The 19,249-nt window shown below is 37.8% G+C and overlaps 1 gene segment (V, D, J or C); it reads left to right on the forward strand.

The window, feature by feature from the left end:
- The first annotated feature begins 323 nt into the window (after positions 1 to 323).
- On the forward strand, positions 324 to 8,359 carry LOC118562503. The segment is given in 3 exon segments: positions 324 to 366; positions 458 to 870; positions 8,114 to 8,359. Coding segments are annotated over 3 exon segments (702 nt in total).
- Positions 8,360 to 19,249: the final 10,890 nt, after the last annotated feature.

The following is a 19,249-nucleotide window of genomic DNA, read 5'->3' on the forward strand; positions in this document are numbered from 1 at the left end:
AGTCCTAGACAATATAAAAAAATAACATTAGCTCAGATATGATTGTTGCACGTGTTTCATGTAATATCAAAATTGGTGAATACAAAAATCAAAAAAGGAACACAAATAAGAAAACATTATTAATTAAAGACAGGTATTTTAAAAACAAGCATACTGTGCCTCCTGTTGATCACTACTGTGTAAAAAAAACCTTTCCATTATGTGTTTCTGATGTAGCTGGTTTGGTATCATGCAAATCAGAAGTGTCACGTTTTATAGAGATGATCTGATGCTGTCTGCTGCAGAAGAAGAGAAACTCCCATCAGATCAACTTCAACACAAAAATGTTCTCTGTAGCTCTCCTGCTGCTGCTGGCTGCTGGATCCTGTGAGTCTCAATGAGGCAAAGATATGTGTGGCATCATCGAACCGAATATTCCCTGCTGGTAATGATATAGTTTTAATGTGCTTCTCCACAGGTGTGAAGTGTGAACAGCTGACACAGCCAGCCTCTGTGACTGTTCACCCAGGTCAACGTCTGACCATCAGCTGTCAGGTCTCTTATTCTATGAGCAGCTATGCAACTGACTGGATCAGACAGCCTGCAGGGAAAGGACTGGAGTGGATTGGGGGGAAATATACTGGAGGTTCAGACTACAAAGACTCACTGAAGAACAAGTTCAGTATTGACTTAGACACTTCCAGTAAAACAGTGACTCTGAATGGACAGAATATGCAGCCTGAGGACTCTGCTGTGTATTACTGTGCCAGAAACGACCACAGTGACACAAACCAGCAGCACAGCTGTACAAAAACCCCTCAGAGTCGGAACAGGTTATATGAAACGACCAGAGGAGGCGCTCCAACACAATTCATTGTTGAACTCTTAAAAGTAAATGTTATTTGTAATGTTATCACACAGATAGGAGAACATTTCACTCAAATGAAAAGTTAAAAAAGAATAAAACAAATATTGTCTGAAATTTAGATTGTTAGAAAATGGCTGTTTGACTGAAAGGAAGTGAAATAAGCTTTGTCTGAATGATCATCTCAGTGCTCCTGGGATTGTTTCATCCACATTAGAGCTGCAATCAAAAGATAGAAATATCCATAAAATTCAAATAAATTTCAAAGTGTCTGGGAGAACAATGGCTAATGTATTGAATTCTGATGTATGATTAAGAACAAACAAACAAATATTAATATTTGTCGCTCACTGCAACACTTGGATCTGTCAGGCAGCTATAAAAGGACTGAAGGACTAAAATCAATTCAATTCAATTCAATTCAATTTTATTTATATAGCGCCAAATCATGAAACATGTCATCTCAAGGCACTTTACAAAGTCAAGTTCAATCATATTATACAGATTGGGTCAGATTATACAGATTGGTCAAAAATGTCCTATATAAGGAAACCAGTTGATTGCATCAAAGTCCCGACAAGCAGCTTTCACTCCTGGGGAACCGTAGAGCCACAGGAAGAGTCATCTGCATTGTACATGGCTTTGCTGCAATCCCTCATACTGAGCAAGCATGAAGCGACAGTGGGAAGAAAAACCACCCATTAACGGGAAAAAAAACCTCCGGCAGAACCGGGCTCAGTATGAACGGTCATCTGCCTCGACCGACTGGGGTTACAGAAGACAGAACAGAGACACAACAAGAGAAACAAAAAGCACAGAAGCACACATTGATCTAGTAATCTGTTCTACATTAGATGGTAGTAGCGGGTGAGCCGTCTTCTCTGGATGATGTCACAGTTAACAGAACGCCAGACCAGGTGTACCTACTATGAAGAGAAAAGAGAGAGAACAGAAAGTTAAAGCAGAAATGACAACACATAATGCATAATTGAAGAACAGTAGAACTCAATATAGTGAGAAAATTAGATCCTGATATACTCCAGTAACCTAAGCCTATAGCAGTAAAACTATAAAGGTAGCTGAGAGTAACATGAGTCACTAGTTATAATTTTTGTCAAAAAGAAAAGTTTTAAGCCTAGTCTTAAAAGTAGACAGGGTGTCTGCCTCACGGACCAAAACTGGGAGTTGGTTCCACAGGAGAGGAGCCTGATAGCTAAAGGATCTGCCTCCCATTCTACTTTTAGAGACTCTAGGAACCACCAGCAGACCTGCAGTCTGAGAGCGAAGTGCTCTGTTAGGAACATACGGGGTAATCAGAGCTCTGATATATGATGGAGCTTGATTATGAAGGGCTTTATACGTTAGAAGAAGAATTTTAAATTCTATTCTTGATTTAACAGGAAGCCAATGAAGGGAAGCTAAAATTGGAGAAATATGATCCCTCTTGTTGATTTTCATCAGAACTCTTGCTGCAGCATTTTGGATCAGCTGAAGGCTTTGAACTGCATTTTGTGAAATTCCTGATAGTAAAGAATTACAATAGTCCAGCCTTGAAGTAACAAATGCATGGACCAGTTTTTCAGCATCACTCCTGGACAGAATGTTTCTAATTTTGGCGATATTCCGGAGGTGAAAAAAGGAAACTCTGGAAACCTGTTTAATATGGGATTTAAATGACATGTCTTGGTCAAAAATAACACCAAGATTTTTTACTTTATTACCAGAGGCCAGTTTAATGCCACCCAGATTAAGTGATTGGTTAAGAAGTTTATTTTTTGAGGACTCTGGCCCAAAGATTAAAACTTCGGTCTTGTCAGAATTTAGATGCAGGAAATTTAAAGTCATCCAGCTTTTGATGTCATCAAGACATGACTGCAGTCGAAGTAATTGATTGGATTCATCAGGATTTATGGATAAATATAGCTGAGTGTCATTAGCATAACAGTGGAAATTATTCCCATGCTGTCTGATAATTTTGCCTATCGGAAGCATATATATATAGTAAAGAGAATTGGTCCAAGGACTGAACCCTGTGGTACTCCACAGGTGACCCTAGAGTTTGAGGAAGATTTATTATTAACATGAACAAATTGGAATCTGTCTGACAGATAAGATTTAAACCAGCCTAATGCTTTCCCCTTAATCCCTACAGTATGTTCAAGTCTTTGTAGGAGAATATTGTGATCAACTGTATCAAACGCAGCACTGAGATCTAACAGGACAAGTATAGACACAAGTCCATTATCTGAGGCCATGAGAATATCATTAGTGACCTTCACCAGAGCTGTTTCAGTGCTATGATGAGCTCTGAAGCCTGACTGAAACTCCTCAAGTAGGTCATTACTTTGTAAATGTTCACAAAGTTGATTAGCAACTACTTTCTCAAGAATTTTAGATAAGAAAAGAAGATTAGATATAGGTCTGTAATTTACTAACTCATCTTGATCAAGAGAAGGTTTCTTAAGTAAAGGTTTAATAACAGCTACTTTCAAAACCTGTGGTACATATCCATTTACTAAGGATAGATTAATCATGTCTAAAATAGAGCCACTGATCAAAGGGAATATGTCCTTAAACAACTTGGTTGGGATTGGGTCTAACATGCAGGTAGAAGGTTTAGATGAAGCTAAAATCAGAGGCTGCAGCTTTTCCATGACTCTCTCATCACCTGTAAGCACACTCATGCATTTTGGAGGTATTGTGTAGCAATTCTTTCTTCATATTACCCATAATTTACTTATAAATCAACCACTGCTTTGGTTTGTATTACTGCCTATCTATTTTTTTAAATGTCTAAAATATGGTGATATAACAGCGACACATTAACTGAACACACGTGTTTTGGGTTTTCTTGTTTGTTGACCTCATCTTTGTTCAGCAGAAAGCTTTTCTTTTTTCACTGTTTTACAAATAGCTGTAGAAGGTATAACATAAAAGTGATATATTGTTTTTTCTTTTATGACACATTTTTGTACACCTTCTCTAATTCAACCTGGAAAGAGTCACACAGACAGAAAAGGCAATTTGATTTATTGACATAAATCAGCGATAGTTCTTTGGTGCTCTGACCCCGCAGAAGACCTGAGAGATGCGAATGGATATGATCTTGGACGTTGAGTTTTCAGATTAGGATTAGTGAAATCTTCCCCCCTGGGGAGGTCGGAGGGGACAAGGGAGCAAGGAGGAGCCTGAGAGCGCTAAGGAGGAGATGGGATGGAGGTGGGATAAAGCTCATCTGTGGAGCAGGAGAATCCTTGGATGGAGGGCTGTATAAGCAAAGTTTGCAGGATGATTGGCTGAGGTAGGAAGAGGTCTTGAAGCAGATTGGCTGGATCACAGGCGCATGAGGAGGCAGTCAGGAAATGCAGGTGAGTTTTCCAGTCTGAATTACCATTTTAACCCCATTTGTTTTAAAATGACTTAGTCAAGTTTATTTTTTTTTTCTAAAATGACCTGTTTTGATATACTATAGAAATAACTTATCATCCCTTTATATTTTATAATGTCACATGTCTTTTCACGTGAAATTTAAATGCAAGGAGTTTTTTTTAATGGTACGATGAAACATAGATGCTGGATTATAACACACTGTCAGTACATTAAATCCGTCCTTCTCCATTATCAGGCAAACCAACAATCTCTGCTGTGCATTTCTGTCCTGCTGAGTGGTTTGCAATCAATGTCTCCAGTTTCAGGATGAGGAACACACTCATTGTTCCCTTTGATGGCCTCTTTCTAGAATGTACATTCTTTTGTTTTTAAATTTTGAATGTTACAGTGATCAATAAATGTCAGAACATTTGTCATCTCCCATGTTATTTTCACCTGTAGCTCTTCTATTTCCATCACATCAGGTTCTACAGGACAGAGTATGGAGTCCATTTAGTCTAGTCCAGATATGAAAAACCTTGTAGAGACTCTGAGTCTGTTCAAATTTTTTGTCACATTGACCAAAATTATCGAGTCAAAGTTCTCATGGTGAAAAAAATTCTATTAAAATCACAAATATATTGTTAAATTCAAACTGCTAATGCAAAATTTTAATCAAACAAAGTAGTCAAAGGTTTTTTAAAAAAAGGATGTGCAAATCATTGTAGATCTAAAACATGGCAACAGTTTTGCTGGTCTGCCAGAATAGTACCCTGTTTTTAAATTATTTGGGGCTTGATTGAAAGAAATATTTAATGATGTGTTATGAACTTCAGATCAGAGAACGCGATATTCAAGCTAGACACGCAGTTGCGCTTTAAAGGTTTATTTTTAAAACAAAACAAACAAAATCAGATATGGGGAGGAAAATGCCCAGATTGGAGCAGGTTGTTCACAGCAGGAGATGACAGACAGGAGAAGGCAGACAACAACAAAGGGGCTGGGCATGAATTATGGTCAGAGCAGTCTAAGGTCATGTCCACAGTCAGAGAGCCGATGAGGTGTCCAGCAAGGGCAGGGCAAACATGGAAAATCGGAAAAACTTGAGACAAGGTCAAAAACAGGCAGACAAGGTGACTATGGGAGGCAGAAATAAATAAATAGAGTCCCAGGTGAAATGACTTAAACATTATTCACATCAGCAGGTGAATGAAGTAAATTGGCTGGAGCTATGGTAGAGGGTTCAGACTGAAATAAACATGAATGGAGCTCAAGAAAAATACAAGGACATAAACTGACAACAAAAAACACAAAACTACATGGACAAATGAAGGTAACAGTTAACTAAGAGACAAAAGGTAAAGAAATACAGTAATGAGAAAAAAACGTATAGCACATTGTTATAAGAATTATTATTCTGAAGTCACTATGGCCTCACACCACTCGGACATAGGAGGCCTGGAGACATGATGGCTGTGTATAAGATCCACTGTTGCTGAGTGCAAGGCTGAATGCTGTGTAGAATGATTATTGTCTATGATAGACTGTCTTTGTTATGTCTCAAACCAAGGCCACGGTGCAGTATTAGGGGAAGCCCGAAAAGCGAGGCAGGCAGAGACAGGGCAGACGCAGACTGCAGCGGGACCGTGGGATGCGATTTACTTCCCATCTATGTGAATCTCTGCTCTGTTTCTCAATAAAAGTGCTGGAACTTTATCACCGCCGTCTCCTCATTTAGTAAAGATGGGAACTCAGTTACTATTGTTTAATATTCCACCCAAAACTCCCATAACAATTTGCCGTAAACGAACAAGATCTCCGACCGACGGGCTGGGGAGTCCGGGGACAGGAGCTGCTTTGGCCAACCCGGAGAGGTTATCCGGCCTCTGGTACCCTGAATGGATTTTCAAGGGACATGGAGGAGCTCCTGGTCTCGGAGCGTCTCTGGGCGTCGGCGCGAAGATCCGAACCTTTCTTTCATGAGACGGTAAGGGGATTATTTTCCAGCTCTTTTAAAAACAAACACAATTACTCAAAAATGCTTGCAAGCTTTTAAAATTTAAACCCCATTTAAAGTATACCTCGAGAAATTTTAAAATTTAAAACTGTAAACCTAAAAGGTAGTAAAAGTAAAAGCCGGTAGACATAATAAATTATATTTAATCCTTAAGGCATATAAAACAGGATTCGCAATACAGAACAGTGACTAAGGTTTTAACATTAAACTAAAATTCAAAATTTAATTAAAATACATTTTCAGCTGAAATACAGACTCTCATGCTGGGAGGAGGAGGGGCAGAATGATTTTCACCTGAAGAACGGGTGACCGGCTGAGCAGTTTGCAGCTGGTCCATTAAAGTCCTCTTGTCTTGGGTTTGTACAAGAGGCTGTCCACTTCTGTTGTGGATGAAAGCGGCAGGGATGCTTAAGTCCTTGACTGTTGCGAAGACGTTCGCAGCTTTGATAAGTTGGGACCCCGACCATTATACCAAAAAGCCGACCATCAGATGTGAGGCCTTTCATTTAGTTGGTCGGTCGTGCTAAGGACGAGTAGAAAATAATAATAAAAACACAAAAAAAGGATAAAATAAATAAAAACATACAAAAAAAAAAGTCTGGATGCAGAAGAGTCCGTGTAACGGGTCAAAGGCAGAGTTCTCAGGGTCAAGCCTTGCCCCAGGGTGGGAGGTTTGATTTCATGCTGAAAAGGTATGGGCCCAGAAGCATGACATGCATGAATGATTTGGAATGATTTGATTAAACATGGACATTTCTCACATAGGGGTTATTATTATTATTATTACTATTATTTTCTTTTCTTGCAGTACTGCTACTAAATAATAAAAATAAAATTAAAAGAAAAAAGAAAAGCGAAAATTGAATAAACATGAAGTAAAACATGAAATAGTGAACCTTATGGCAATATCCAGACGACAAACCTAATATCTGAGTATGGCAAGACCTATAAAACATAGATTTTATTTCTGAAATGTTCTATACAAATAAACCTGCCTTACCACTGCTTTAGCATCAAAGAATTCAACTTCTGTGAACTTCCAAAAAATGTTCTTTATATTCTTTCAAGGAAATATTCAAACTATTTAAATGTAGAGAAACTGCAACTCAAAAAGTCCGGTCACACTGTGAAACTATTAACTATTAATTCCTGCAGCACATCTGCTGTTACCTGTTGAGTGTAGGACTCTGTGCCAAAAGTATTTTATTACCATTTTCTAAAATACCTTCTTTTGAAGCTTCTAACCCTGTTTTAGTCTTCTGAACAAAATCCATGAACAAAGCTAAAATCTTTTAGCAAAATTCAAACTTCAGAATCATCCTATACATTTTGGAAAACTAATAATCCATGCGCTGTTAAACCCACCACGTGGTAAACTTTAATATACTTGAATAAACTACATCATGATCAATAGAGTACACAACAAAATGGCAATAAATCAGTTCAGATGATGAAAAACACAATATTAACATAAACATTGTACTTTCAGAGTTACTGTTTCTGGATGCTGTGATAAAGGACAGCACTTCCTGCAATATGTGGTCAAAGATCCTGAGAGGCAGGATCGTCACCATGCAAATGAAGTGTTCTGGTTTAAAGTCTTGGTCTGATGCTGTCAGCTGCAGAAGAAGAAAAACTCCCATCAGATCAACTTCAACACAAAAATGTTCTCTGTAGCTCTGCTGCTGCTGCTGGTTGCTGGATCCTGTGAGTCTCACTGAGGCAGAAACTTTTACAGCATGATCACAATAAACTGACTGATCACTGTTTATGTGGTAATTATAAACTTAACATTTTCCTCTACAGGTGTGAAGTGTGAACAGCTGACACAGCCAGCCTCTGTGACTGTGCAGCCAGGTCAACGTCTGACCATCAGCTGTCAGGTCTCTTATGATCTGAGCGACTGGACAGCTTGGATCAGACAGGCTGCAGGGAAAGGACTGGAGTGGATTGGGATGAACGATATTTATGGAAATTCACGCTACAAAGATTCACTGAAGAACAAGTTCAGTATCGACGTAGACACCTCCAGCAGCACAGTGACTCTAAACGGACAGAATATGCAGCCTGAAGACTCTGCTGTGTATTACTGTGCTAGAGTAGACGACAGTGACACAGTGACACAGTGAGACAACAAGCAGCAGAGCTGTACAAAAACCCCTCAGAACCTGAACACGTCTATTACTACTAAATGACCAGAAGAGGCGCTCTTAGACCTCAAATAAATTTCTGCTGTTCTATAAAAGAAATGCAGTTTTCTGTCTTGGTTAATATTAAGTCACATTTTAAAAGCAAATAGAACAAAGTAACACCAAAAGGAAGGTAGACTTTGCATTTATTTTCTTTTTGATGAATCTGTGTCTGTGTCAGAGACTAGCAATCCCACGTATCAGGAATAATCTTTGTTTAAAATGATTACACACAAACAAATGCTTTTTCTTTTCTGTGTCAAATCCAGATGTTAAGAAAACCAAAAGAGTAAAATTACAATGCATGAAATACATTATTTATAAGGGCCTGACGGATGCAGCTGATACCAGCAGAGAGGCATAACAAAGGTGAGCTGTAGTGATAAAGTAGCAATTACTGTTGAATCAGGATTAACTTGTATTATATGGTTTTATTAAAGCATATGATGGTATCTACAGCAATAGATTTTAAATGCCATTATATTTCATCTATCCATCCATCCATCCATTTTCCAAACCGCTTAATCCCTCATGGGGTCACGGGGGTGCTGGTGCCTATCTCCAGCGTTCACTGGGCGAGAGGCGGGGTACACCCTGGACAGGTTGCCAGTCTGTCGCAGGGCAACATATTAATAGAAATTTTAAACTGAAGCTTTTCGTTAGAAGTGAGACCGTCTTCATCTTGTTCAGGAATTAAATTTGTGCAGAGTGAGATTGATGAGACTTTGACATACAGACTTGTTTACTAATTGATGGGTTGGAGATGACAGCTTGCAATGAAAATTCAGTCTGTCACCCTGTTTGATTCAGATCTGAAACAGACAAAAACTAGCAGAAAAAAGGCTATAAAAACAACAGAGCCTGCATCAATGTGCATACATGTCTATCAAATCTATAAATATCTTTCTGAGTTTGTATTAAAATCTTGACAAGGAAAGAAAATACTTTCTTTCTCTGTATGATCTAGAGACAAAAGTAGAGAGATAAAAAAGACATTATTGTGGTTTGAGATTTCCTGTTTTCCAGGGATCCTGTCAACACGTGGTTCATCTGTTGGTTGCTGTCTGCTATGCTTGGATTCAGGTATCTGAGTTCTCCTGTTTCAGATGATTGTAAATAGTTTGTCTTTGAACAGATTTCCAGGTAAATGAGTCTTCATCGTCTCTCAGAGACCCTCAGTCAGATCTTCTGATTTCTCGTTTACTGGATCAGACAAGCTGAGGGAAACACACTGGAATGGATCAGGGTTGGCTGGTCTGATTTTTTTGAAGTAACACTGTTGTTACACTAAACTGAGAACTGATGAGTCAGGAAAACCAATACATGTTTAAAGCTTAGAAAGTGGAAGAAAAATCAATGTTTAAAACATTCTTCCCACCATAAAAATAAAGACTTTCTTATTACAATGAAAGCATTAAAGCTATTTTCAATGTTTGTGTTGGAGTCTGGGGGTTTCTCCCCCTGCTTTTGGCTGCTGCTTCCTTCAGTCTCCACAGGTGGCCTTTGAGAGCAGGGTGACTGAGGCCTGACAGGTGCAGCTCGTTACCTCATCAGGCAGGAGGCTTAAAAGGAGCTTGATGCCAGCACTTCAACACCAGAGTGTTAACCTTTATGTGGTATGCCTCTAGCCTGTTAGCCTCTTGCAATTGTACCAAGAGGATTTGCCTTACCATCTCTTGTACTCCTTCTCAGGTAGCCTTTGTGTTCTGGATCCCGTCTCCAGAAGCTCCCCGGTTCACTCTCAACTAAACTCAAATCAACAAGGACATCCCCTGCTGTGTTTCCTGCCGGCTTCCTCCTGGCCTTCTCCTGAGTTCCATGCCCTGGTCGAACCCTGCTCACCCTCCAACTGTTCCACCTCTGGAGAACGGGCACCTAATCGTTCACCACTGCCACTCCTCAGACTCCACTCATTCCTCCCTGGCGATTCCACTCATCTCCTTCAGTAAGCAAACAATTTCATTTGAAAATTCCCTTAATCCATTCCACCTCTAACTGCCTTGTCATCCTCTGCTACACAGCTGAAGAATCAGACCCCAGCCCGGGACCTCCAACCTCCAGTTATTGTTTTTTGAAAATAAACATCTTAAATATTTCCCAGCCTCCTGAGTGTTCTGCATGTGGGCCAAAAGCCTACCAAAAAAAAACATGACAAAATCTACTTACAGATCACAACGTAAGTTCTTGATGTTTAATATGCACCAAAGTCAAAGTGTTGTATGCTAATATCAACAATAAATCTGCTGGAACCTGTTAATATTAAAATGAACATTTATTACTTATCTTTCTGCTGAATTGTGCCATAAACCTGACAGCATTTGTAGATTTTCATGAAGCTTTGGAAAACTGTTAGGATTAATACCGTTATTGTTGAGAGAAAATTTCTCATACAATTTTTACTGAAGATTTTAACTCCCTTTAGTTCTCATGAGTGAAGTTAGAGACTTATCACAATTTTCTTTTACTATATTGCTTCAAACTAGAATCAACATGTTTATTACAAAAATTATTCATTAACAAAAAAATTGATGTAGACAATGTGATACATTTACATATGATATATATATATATTATGTGCTGTCCTCATCCTGAGTTTTCGATTTAATTTCAGCAGCTAGACAGACAGCGACGCTCCAATAACCAAACTTCTTTTTTACTTGTTTATTGAAGAGTGGCCTCCAACCACTGCTAAAGAACAAATTTTGTTTGAAACACAACGTAAAAGAAGCCAATCAGCTTAATTCCACAACTGTTCGGCGTTGCGTTCCACCAACTTGGATCTATATTTTTTCCTTTTTGCATCATCAAAACAACATAAAATATCCATCAGGGGGCGTTCTAGTGCGGTTTTCAACCTTGCTGGTAGCACATATTGTAAGTGCATTTTTCAGTTTGTTTTGCTTCATTTTTATATATTCCACTAGCATCTGTCTGCACAGCATCCAGATAACAGAAGTCACGCCATAAAGACTGTATACTGTAAAAATGAAGACTGGTAAAATATATAAAAATCAATAAAACATGTGTTCATACCAAAATATTTTGCTGAGCAACGTTGAAGCAGTTAAATGTCTTAAATATTTGACACTTTCAGAAATAAAAGCAGTAAACACACAGCTGATCTTTTTAATAAGAAAATAAAACTCCACAGTTTCATCATATAAATCTAGAAGAACTCCTAACATTATGATTCATTTAGAAAGCAACTTTTTTTTTGCTAACTAGGTTTGACATACTGTGAAACCATTTAGTATTTTTTTTTAAATCTTTTTCCAGTTTAAAGCATAAAAAGTAAAAGGAAATCAATCTGCCCTTGTCACAGTAATGTTTCAGCTTAAAGTATGCTTAAAACTTAATGTTTTATTAGAATCAATTGCAAACAAACTTTGTTTTGAATGCACTCTGTGCATACAAAATGACAATGAAGTGTGTTTAAGTCTAAGTCTAAATTATGAGCCTTATTTCCAATACAATCAAGGCATTAATTTGACGTCAGTTTACGTTATAAATTCATCTTCCCTTAATTTTGTTGAAAAAAGAGACAAATATTTATGCAACATGTGGTCAAAAGTGCTAATTGGTTTTGCCTTTATGTAAATTAAACGATTTAAAAAATGTTGCTCTCTGCTGCAGAAGCAGAGAAACTCCCATCAGATCACCTTCAACACCAACATGTTCTCTGTAGCTCTGCTGCTGCTGCTGGCTGCTGGATCCTGTGAGTCTCACTGGCAGAAACATTTACGACATGATCTCATAAAAGTTACTGTTTATTGTTAAGCTAATTCTATTTTGATGTTTTTCTCCAAAGGTGTGAGGTGTGAACAGCTGACACAGCCAGCCTCTGTGACTGTGCAGCCAGGTCAGCGTCTGACCATCAGCTGTCAGGTCTCTTATTCTCTGAGCAGCTATCTAACACACTGGATCAGACAGCCTGCAGGGAAAGGACTGGAGTGGATTGGTTATGCAGGTGAAAGATGGACCACACGCTACAAAGATTCACTGAAGAACAAGTTCAGCATCAGCTTTGTTTCTTCCAGCAAAACAGTGACTCTAAATAGACAGAATATGCAGCATGAAGACTCTGCTGTGTATTATTGTGTGAGAGAGCCACAGTGACTGAAAAAAGTGGCACAGATGTACAAAAAAAACCTCAGAACCAGAACAGGTTGTATAAACCAACCAGAGGGGGCGATCCAAGACCATTAAATGTTGGACTGGTGAAAGTAAAAGTTATCTACAATATTACCAACCAGACAGGAGGACGTACTGTGAAGCAACAAAGTGGTGTTTCCAGATGACCTGGGAGTAGTTTTTTTTTAATTTTTTTTTTTTTTTTTTTTACATGTTAGGATTAATACCGTTATTCTTGAGAGACAATTTGAAAGAAAAACATGTTTTGAGACATAATTTCCCATTTGGTCTCTTTTATCAGTTAATTAATGTACCACTCTCCTCTGCTTAAAAGAAGAGCGTGCAGAGACGTGCACCTGTTGCCCATTGTGCCTATGGGGCTCAGAACTGCAACCTATCAGTACGGTACTTTTTGCCTCACCCTGTGAATTTTCATTGTGTATTTAAAGTTGATAGAAAGACTAACAATGTCACACATATTCATTAAATATGTCTGGCAGACTGTTGAACATCAGTATGTGTGGTACATGTGTAATGAAACTAATACAGCTATGGGCTTGCACTAACTGCTTACATCGGTCGGTGTGTTCAACACAGCACCATCAGAGGTGAGGCGCAACTCATCGTTGCTTCACCTCGCCCTCCTCCTATTTATTTGAAAAGGCATGCTTAAATTGAGCAATTTTTGACAATAACATTGAAAACATACAGAAACAAATTTACAGAACTGTCAAGCAGAAATGTAATGTTAGTATTTTAATCCTCATAATAACAGGTGATGCACTGCCTCACCTGCCTTCCCCTGTTCTCTGTGTCAATTAGACTCCTTCTCCAGTCTTCCTTACTCTTTATTCTCTTTCAGCTGCTCTGCCTTACACTCCAGTGTAAATCTTCTCCTTTCCTCAGTATTTAATTTCTTTGGCTTATGCTGCTTTCTTCTGTAGCATCCTGTGAGGTTATTTTTTTCGTATTTTCCTTATGCCTGGCTGTAAGTTTTTGGTCTTTGTCAATGTTAATACCATGAAGCTCCTGAAGTCCTTTCTGCAGTTTGCTCCCACTCGAACCTTACAATACATGACATTGGTATACAGTTTAGAAGGAAGTTTCATCAGTTGCTAAAAAATGCATTTAAACTATGAAAATGTTTCTGTAAAAATATTCTTTTTCAGTGAATAAAAAGACCTAAAAGAGGAAATAGATTAGAGATTTAAGATCAGACTGAGAAAAGTATGTTTGTGATTTTTTTAAACAATCTGTGAATAAATGGTTTCAACTGTGTTTTATTGTGAATTATATTCTTATTAATACTTTGTGAGACTGATTACCTTTTATTAGAAAGAGGCCAAGTGGTTTAATAGGGTTTGATGAGTGTTTTTTATTATATAAAACAGATTCATGGCTGTAAACTGTTTAAAAAACATGAAGGATAAGTAAACAGGAGAATAAGTTTAGTGAATGACGCATCTTAGTAAAATAATAAATTCAGACATACTATTTCTGCATTAATTCATTCTTAGTAGTACTACAATCCTTTATCATGTAATAATTTTACAAGATGTGGCTTCCATTTTCACCAGAAATGTGTTGATTTTAATTTCACCCAAAATTCATGGGCCAATGTGTTGAAAGTGAATAATGTAGATTTAAAGAGAGTTTATATAGATCTAATGATCAATACAACAAACAGTACAACAAATGTTTGACTACATAACTTCTTAGTAACAAATATTTTCCATTAGATTTTTTTAAAAGTTTTCATTACGGTTTAAGTGAGTAAACATGCTTTTTTTTATTGCAGGATTAATGTACATTTCTTCAGAGGTAACAGCTCTTGACTAAGAGCCAAGGTTTAGCCTGAGAAAATCTGTGCTCAATCAAAACACAAATTAATCCATTACATATGCAAATAAACATTTCTGCTGCTACATTCTGTGAGTGTTATTGAGACAATGTCCTAACCAAACAACACAGTCAGTTATTCCATGTTCCTTTTTTAATATTTCTACCCTACAGGTGTGAGCTGTCAACAGTACAGCTGACAAAGCCCACCTATGTGACTGTGCAGTCAGCTCAACGTCGGTCAGGTCTTCTATTCCCTGATCCACTGACACACTGGATCACACGGGCTGGAAATCAAGGACAAAATCAGGTGTTTAAACACTGCTGTTCGAAGATTTGTATTTTTTAAATCTGAAAAGACATGGTAAAGAACTGTCGATTTCAGAACACTTCGGAAAAGAGAGCTTCATACATTTTTCATTATAAAGATAAGGTAGAACATAAAAGACAGCACCAGTGTTTTGATTTTGATTTTTATTATAAATGTACTTGCTGTCGCCATCCTCATATTCCAAGGTAATTTTCACAGAACGACCTCAGAGAAAAACTGGAAACATTTTGCCCTATGGACCTCCGGAAAAATTTATTTTAGGAGATTATTCAGGTCGTATATTGCGCACAGGCATGGATGGCTGGTACTGTCACCTCGTATCTAGCAGTTTTTTGGTTTTAGTTTCTCTGTGCCATTTTTATGTTATTTTCCTTTTTCTTTTCCCCATCCATGTGCATTTTCTCCTGTTAGTTCACATTCCTCCACAGTTCAGCTCCATTTCGGATATACTCTTGACACCTTGTGAACCTACAGCGAGTACAGTAGCTAAAAAACATAGCACTCGTCAATGTTACATAGTATAGCGTCATATAACACTGGCATAAACATGCAGGATGCTTCTAAATAAATCTTAAAAGAAGTGTGTCCTGGGTCTTCCCCTGGGCCTCCTCCCGGTGGGACGTGGCCGGAACACCTCTCCAGGGAGGCGTCCAGGAGGCATCCTGACCAGACGCCCGAGCCACCTCAACTGGCTCCTCTCGACGTGGAGGAGCAGTGGCTCTACTCTGAGTCCTCCCCGGATAACTGAGCTCCTCACCCTATCTCTAAGGGAGAGCCCAGACACACTAAGGAGAAAACTCATTTCAGCCGCTTGTATCCGGGATCTCCTTTCTTACCCTCATCTATGGTCACGCAGGTTTGCCTTATTAAAATAATATAATCTTGTTATAAAATTAATTTGTGCTTGAAATATACATAAATTCTGTTTCTTCCTCAGCAATAAGAACAGTATTTGAGTCATTCTTTCCTTGAATACCCTTGCTGTATTCAGGAAAGTTTGAAATATTGATTAATAGCTTTGTGCAACACAATTTGTTTTATAGTAAAAAAAATCACTGAATAGATGTGACTGGATTTATGTAGTGTTGATGAAGGGAATTTTTCTTCTTCCACTCTATTGAAACAAACAGTAATCATCAAGAGAGTTAGAAAGAGATAAATGTGTTTTAAGGTTTGCAGCTCAGTGTTATTTTTAAATGTATTTTTTAAAAGACATTTAAGAAATGTCTGGAAACTTTTCGCTTTGGGTTATTTCTTTTATTCAGAAAGAAAACTTTACTGAAATCTATGTTAAAGAAAGTAGAGAAGTAAGGGGTGAATACTTTTTGGATGGACTGTTTGAGTGTGACTTAATGTGACTGTAACAAAACACTTTGGAGATTGAAATGTTTTACAGTTTTGGTGTTTATGAAGAGTAGAAAAATACCAGTTACTAAAATTATCTATTGTTATTTTAGACTGAAGGGCTTCCACACATACAACACTTTTAAATAGTTTTATAAGGATTTTATGGTACGTGGCTGTGATATGGCTTGATAATAATAATAACAATTATTATTATTATTATTATTATTATTATTATTATTATTATTATTATTATTATTATTATTATTATTATTATTATTATTATTAATAATAATAATAATAATAATAATAATAATAATAATAATAATAATAATAATAATATATAAACATGGAGTACCAATGCAGTAAGTGAAGCATCTTAAAAAATAAGAAATTATTTTATACAAGTAATAATAACTAATGTTATTAAAAGGTTTATTCCGATGAGATGTCAATTTTTGATACAAGTCTGTTAAAACCTTCTATTTGTTGAATGATTAAGACATAATCATTTACAACCCTTCAACAATATGTTGAAGGGTTGTAAAAAGGATAGAATAAACCCAATGCAACTTTGCAAGTTAAGGCATGTCAAAGTCACTGCATGCTAGAAACATTGAATAAACAGATCTACACTGATCTCTATTAATTCTAGCATGCTAGTTTGTATTTATGTAAATTAAACACTCATGTTTAAAGGCGGAATCTACAGCTGTCAGCTGTATTAGAGAAACTCCCACCAGATCACCTTCAGCACCAACATGTTCTCTGTAGCTCTGCTGCTGCTGCTGGCGGCTGGATCCTGTGAGTCTGACTGAGGCACTGACAAAATAATCACACCACAATGATTTACTGCTGTTAACAACTTTTGTATTCATGTTTTCTGTCACAGGTGTGAAGTGTGAACAGCTGACACAGCCAGCCTCTGTGACTGTGCAGCCAGGTCAACGTCTGACCATCAGCTGTCAGGTCTCTTATGATCTGAGCTACTACACAGCTTGGATCAGACAGCCTGCAGGGAAAGGACTGGAGTGGATTGGGATGAAAGACAGCTATGGAGCCTCATACTACAAAGATTCCCTGAAGAACAAGTTCAGTATTGACTTAGACACTTCCAGTAAAACAGTGACTCTGAATGGACAGAATATGCAGCCTGAGGACTCTGCTGTGTATTACTGTGCCAGACTCACAGTGACACAAACCAGCAGCCCAGCTGTACAAAAACCCCTCAGAGCCTGAACACTTTTACTACTCACCAACCAGAGGAGGCGCTTTTAGACCACAAATGAATTTAGACTGTTTCATGCAGACAGCACCGCAATGTTCCAAATTTCTGTGAAAAAAAAAAAAAAACATGACATACAACGTACAACCATGTAAATTCACAATAATGGGATCTTTAACGAATGGCTCATTTAAATACGGGTCTTTCTTTGGTAATGTTATTGTCACCTCAGCATACTCCAACATATTGACACTAATTCAGAAATAACTTGAAACAATTTATGGTTCAACAAATATGAACTTCAGAAAATTATGATGCTTGTTGTACAACAGATAAGCAGCAGCAAATCATTCAACAACATGGTGAAAAATTGCATATTTTGTTTACTACTTAAAACAGCTAATTAACACAACCAACAAGAACAACAAAACAAGGATGGTCAAAAGCTTATATTTCTATGTCACCTTCCCAATGACCCGAGGACACGGCCTATATACTTAATCAGGAAATAACCCAATAATTACCTTGGACATTGTTTCCCATAGTGATGAAAAAGGTTGCTTAAATTCATTGTATGAAACAATTTTTGTTCTTGGTGCTTTTCTTTTTTTAAGATGCTGTAGGTCTTTATTTCCCCCCAGTTGTCATATGAGACATATATAGTGATGGCTACTATATCTTTGAGATATATAATGACTTAGAAGGAGATTGAGTATATCATGTAATTCTTTTACAGTCACAGTACAAAAGTACTAACAGGATAGTTTGTTAATCTGCAAATTGAAGAATTCTGATTTAAAGACCTTCTGTGATGCTATGAGAAGAAGAGAAACTCCCCTCAGCTCATCTTCAGCACCAACATGTTCTCTGTTGTTCTGATGCTGCTGCTGGATAACGTCAGTCTCCCTGACTGACTCAAAGCAAGCTTTGCTTTTCCCTGATCTCACCCAAATTGAGGTTTCATCTGGCTGTACAGAAGCAACAAATCACTGATAAAACACTGTCATGTAAAAACAGATTATTGAGTTTACTTTTTACCCCCCCCCCCCCCCCCGAAAATAAAACAAGTCAGAAAATATTAAACATTTGGACATTTGGAACAATATGGATCTAATTAAATATCATTCTGCTCTTCAGCTGTCTCAATACAAAGAGAATACATCAGATGTATGGATATATTAAATAACTGCTTCTGTTTGTTGATATAGCTCTTTTTTCTTGACCTTTCATGGGTCAACAGTAAGAACTCTATTGTATGAAAGAAAGGAGCTTCAAACTGCTGCCCCGCTTTCTAACAGCCTTTAACTCCGATGTCATTACGTGACGGAAACACACATGCATGATGTGAGTGAAATCCGGGGCTACAGCCTTCTGAAACTAAACTACATGGTGCAGGTTCTCTACTCCATTTTTGTTAATTTCTGTGAGGTGGCCTCTGCTTATACAACATGTCATGCAAAGGATTGTGGAATTCCTTTTAGGCTGGTAAGGGATACTGCAAGGATTCTTTGCTAAATTAGCCGCAGGTGGAAGCATACAGACTCCTTTTCTTACCTCCTTCCTTATTGACTGCACTATTCAGAAAGCATTTGTCATGGCGACTGCTGATGAACCTCTGTTTTGGCTAAAGAGTCCTTACCCAATAAAGGTATTTGGATGGACCCTCAGTTCTCCCTCTGCTCCTGCCAGCTCACTGCACTTTTCCCCTCTGCTTAATTGAATCTTTCTCATCGTGCCTGTGTAATTGGTTCCAGTTGTTACTCCTCCTGTCTTCCCTCCTATATATATATACGTTGTCAGCTCAGCCATTACCATTTGCCAGGACCTCTGTCTTCATCCGTTTTTCTACTCTGCTCTGGTCTCTTTGTTGCCGTGTTCCTAATTCCTGTTTCCCTGTCACTGTGTAAGCCTTGTTTCATTGTTAAATAAATTGCCACTATTCAACATGTAACTTCCAAGC

This window comes from Fundulus heteroclitus, unplaced genomic scaffold (genome assembly GCF_011125445.2).
Source record: "Fundulus heteroclitus isolate FHET01 unplaced genomic scaffold, MU-UCD_Fhet_4.1 scaffold_95, whole genome shotgun sequence".
NCBI lineage: Eukaryota > Metazoa > Chordata > Actinopteri > Cyprinodontiformes > Fundulidae > Fundulus > Fundulus heteroclitus.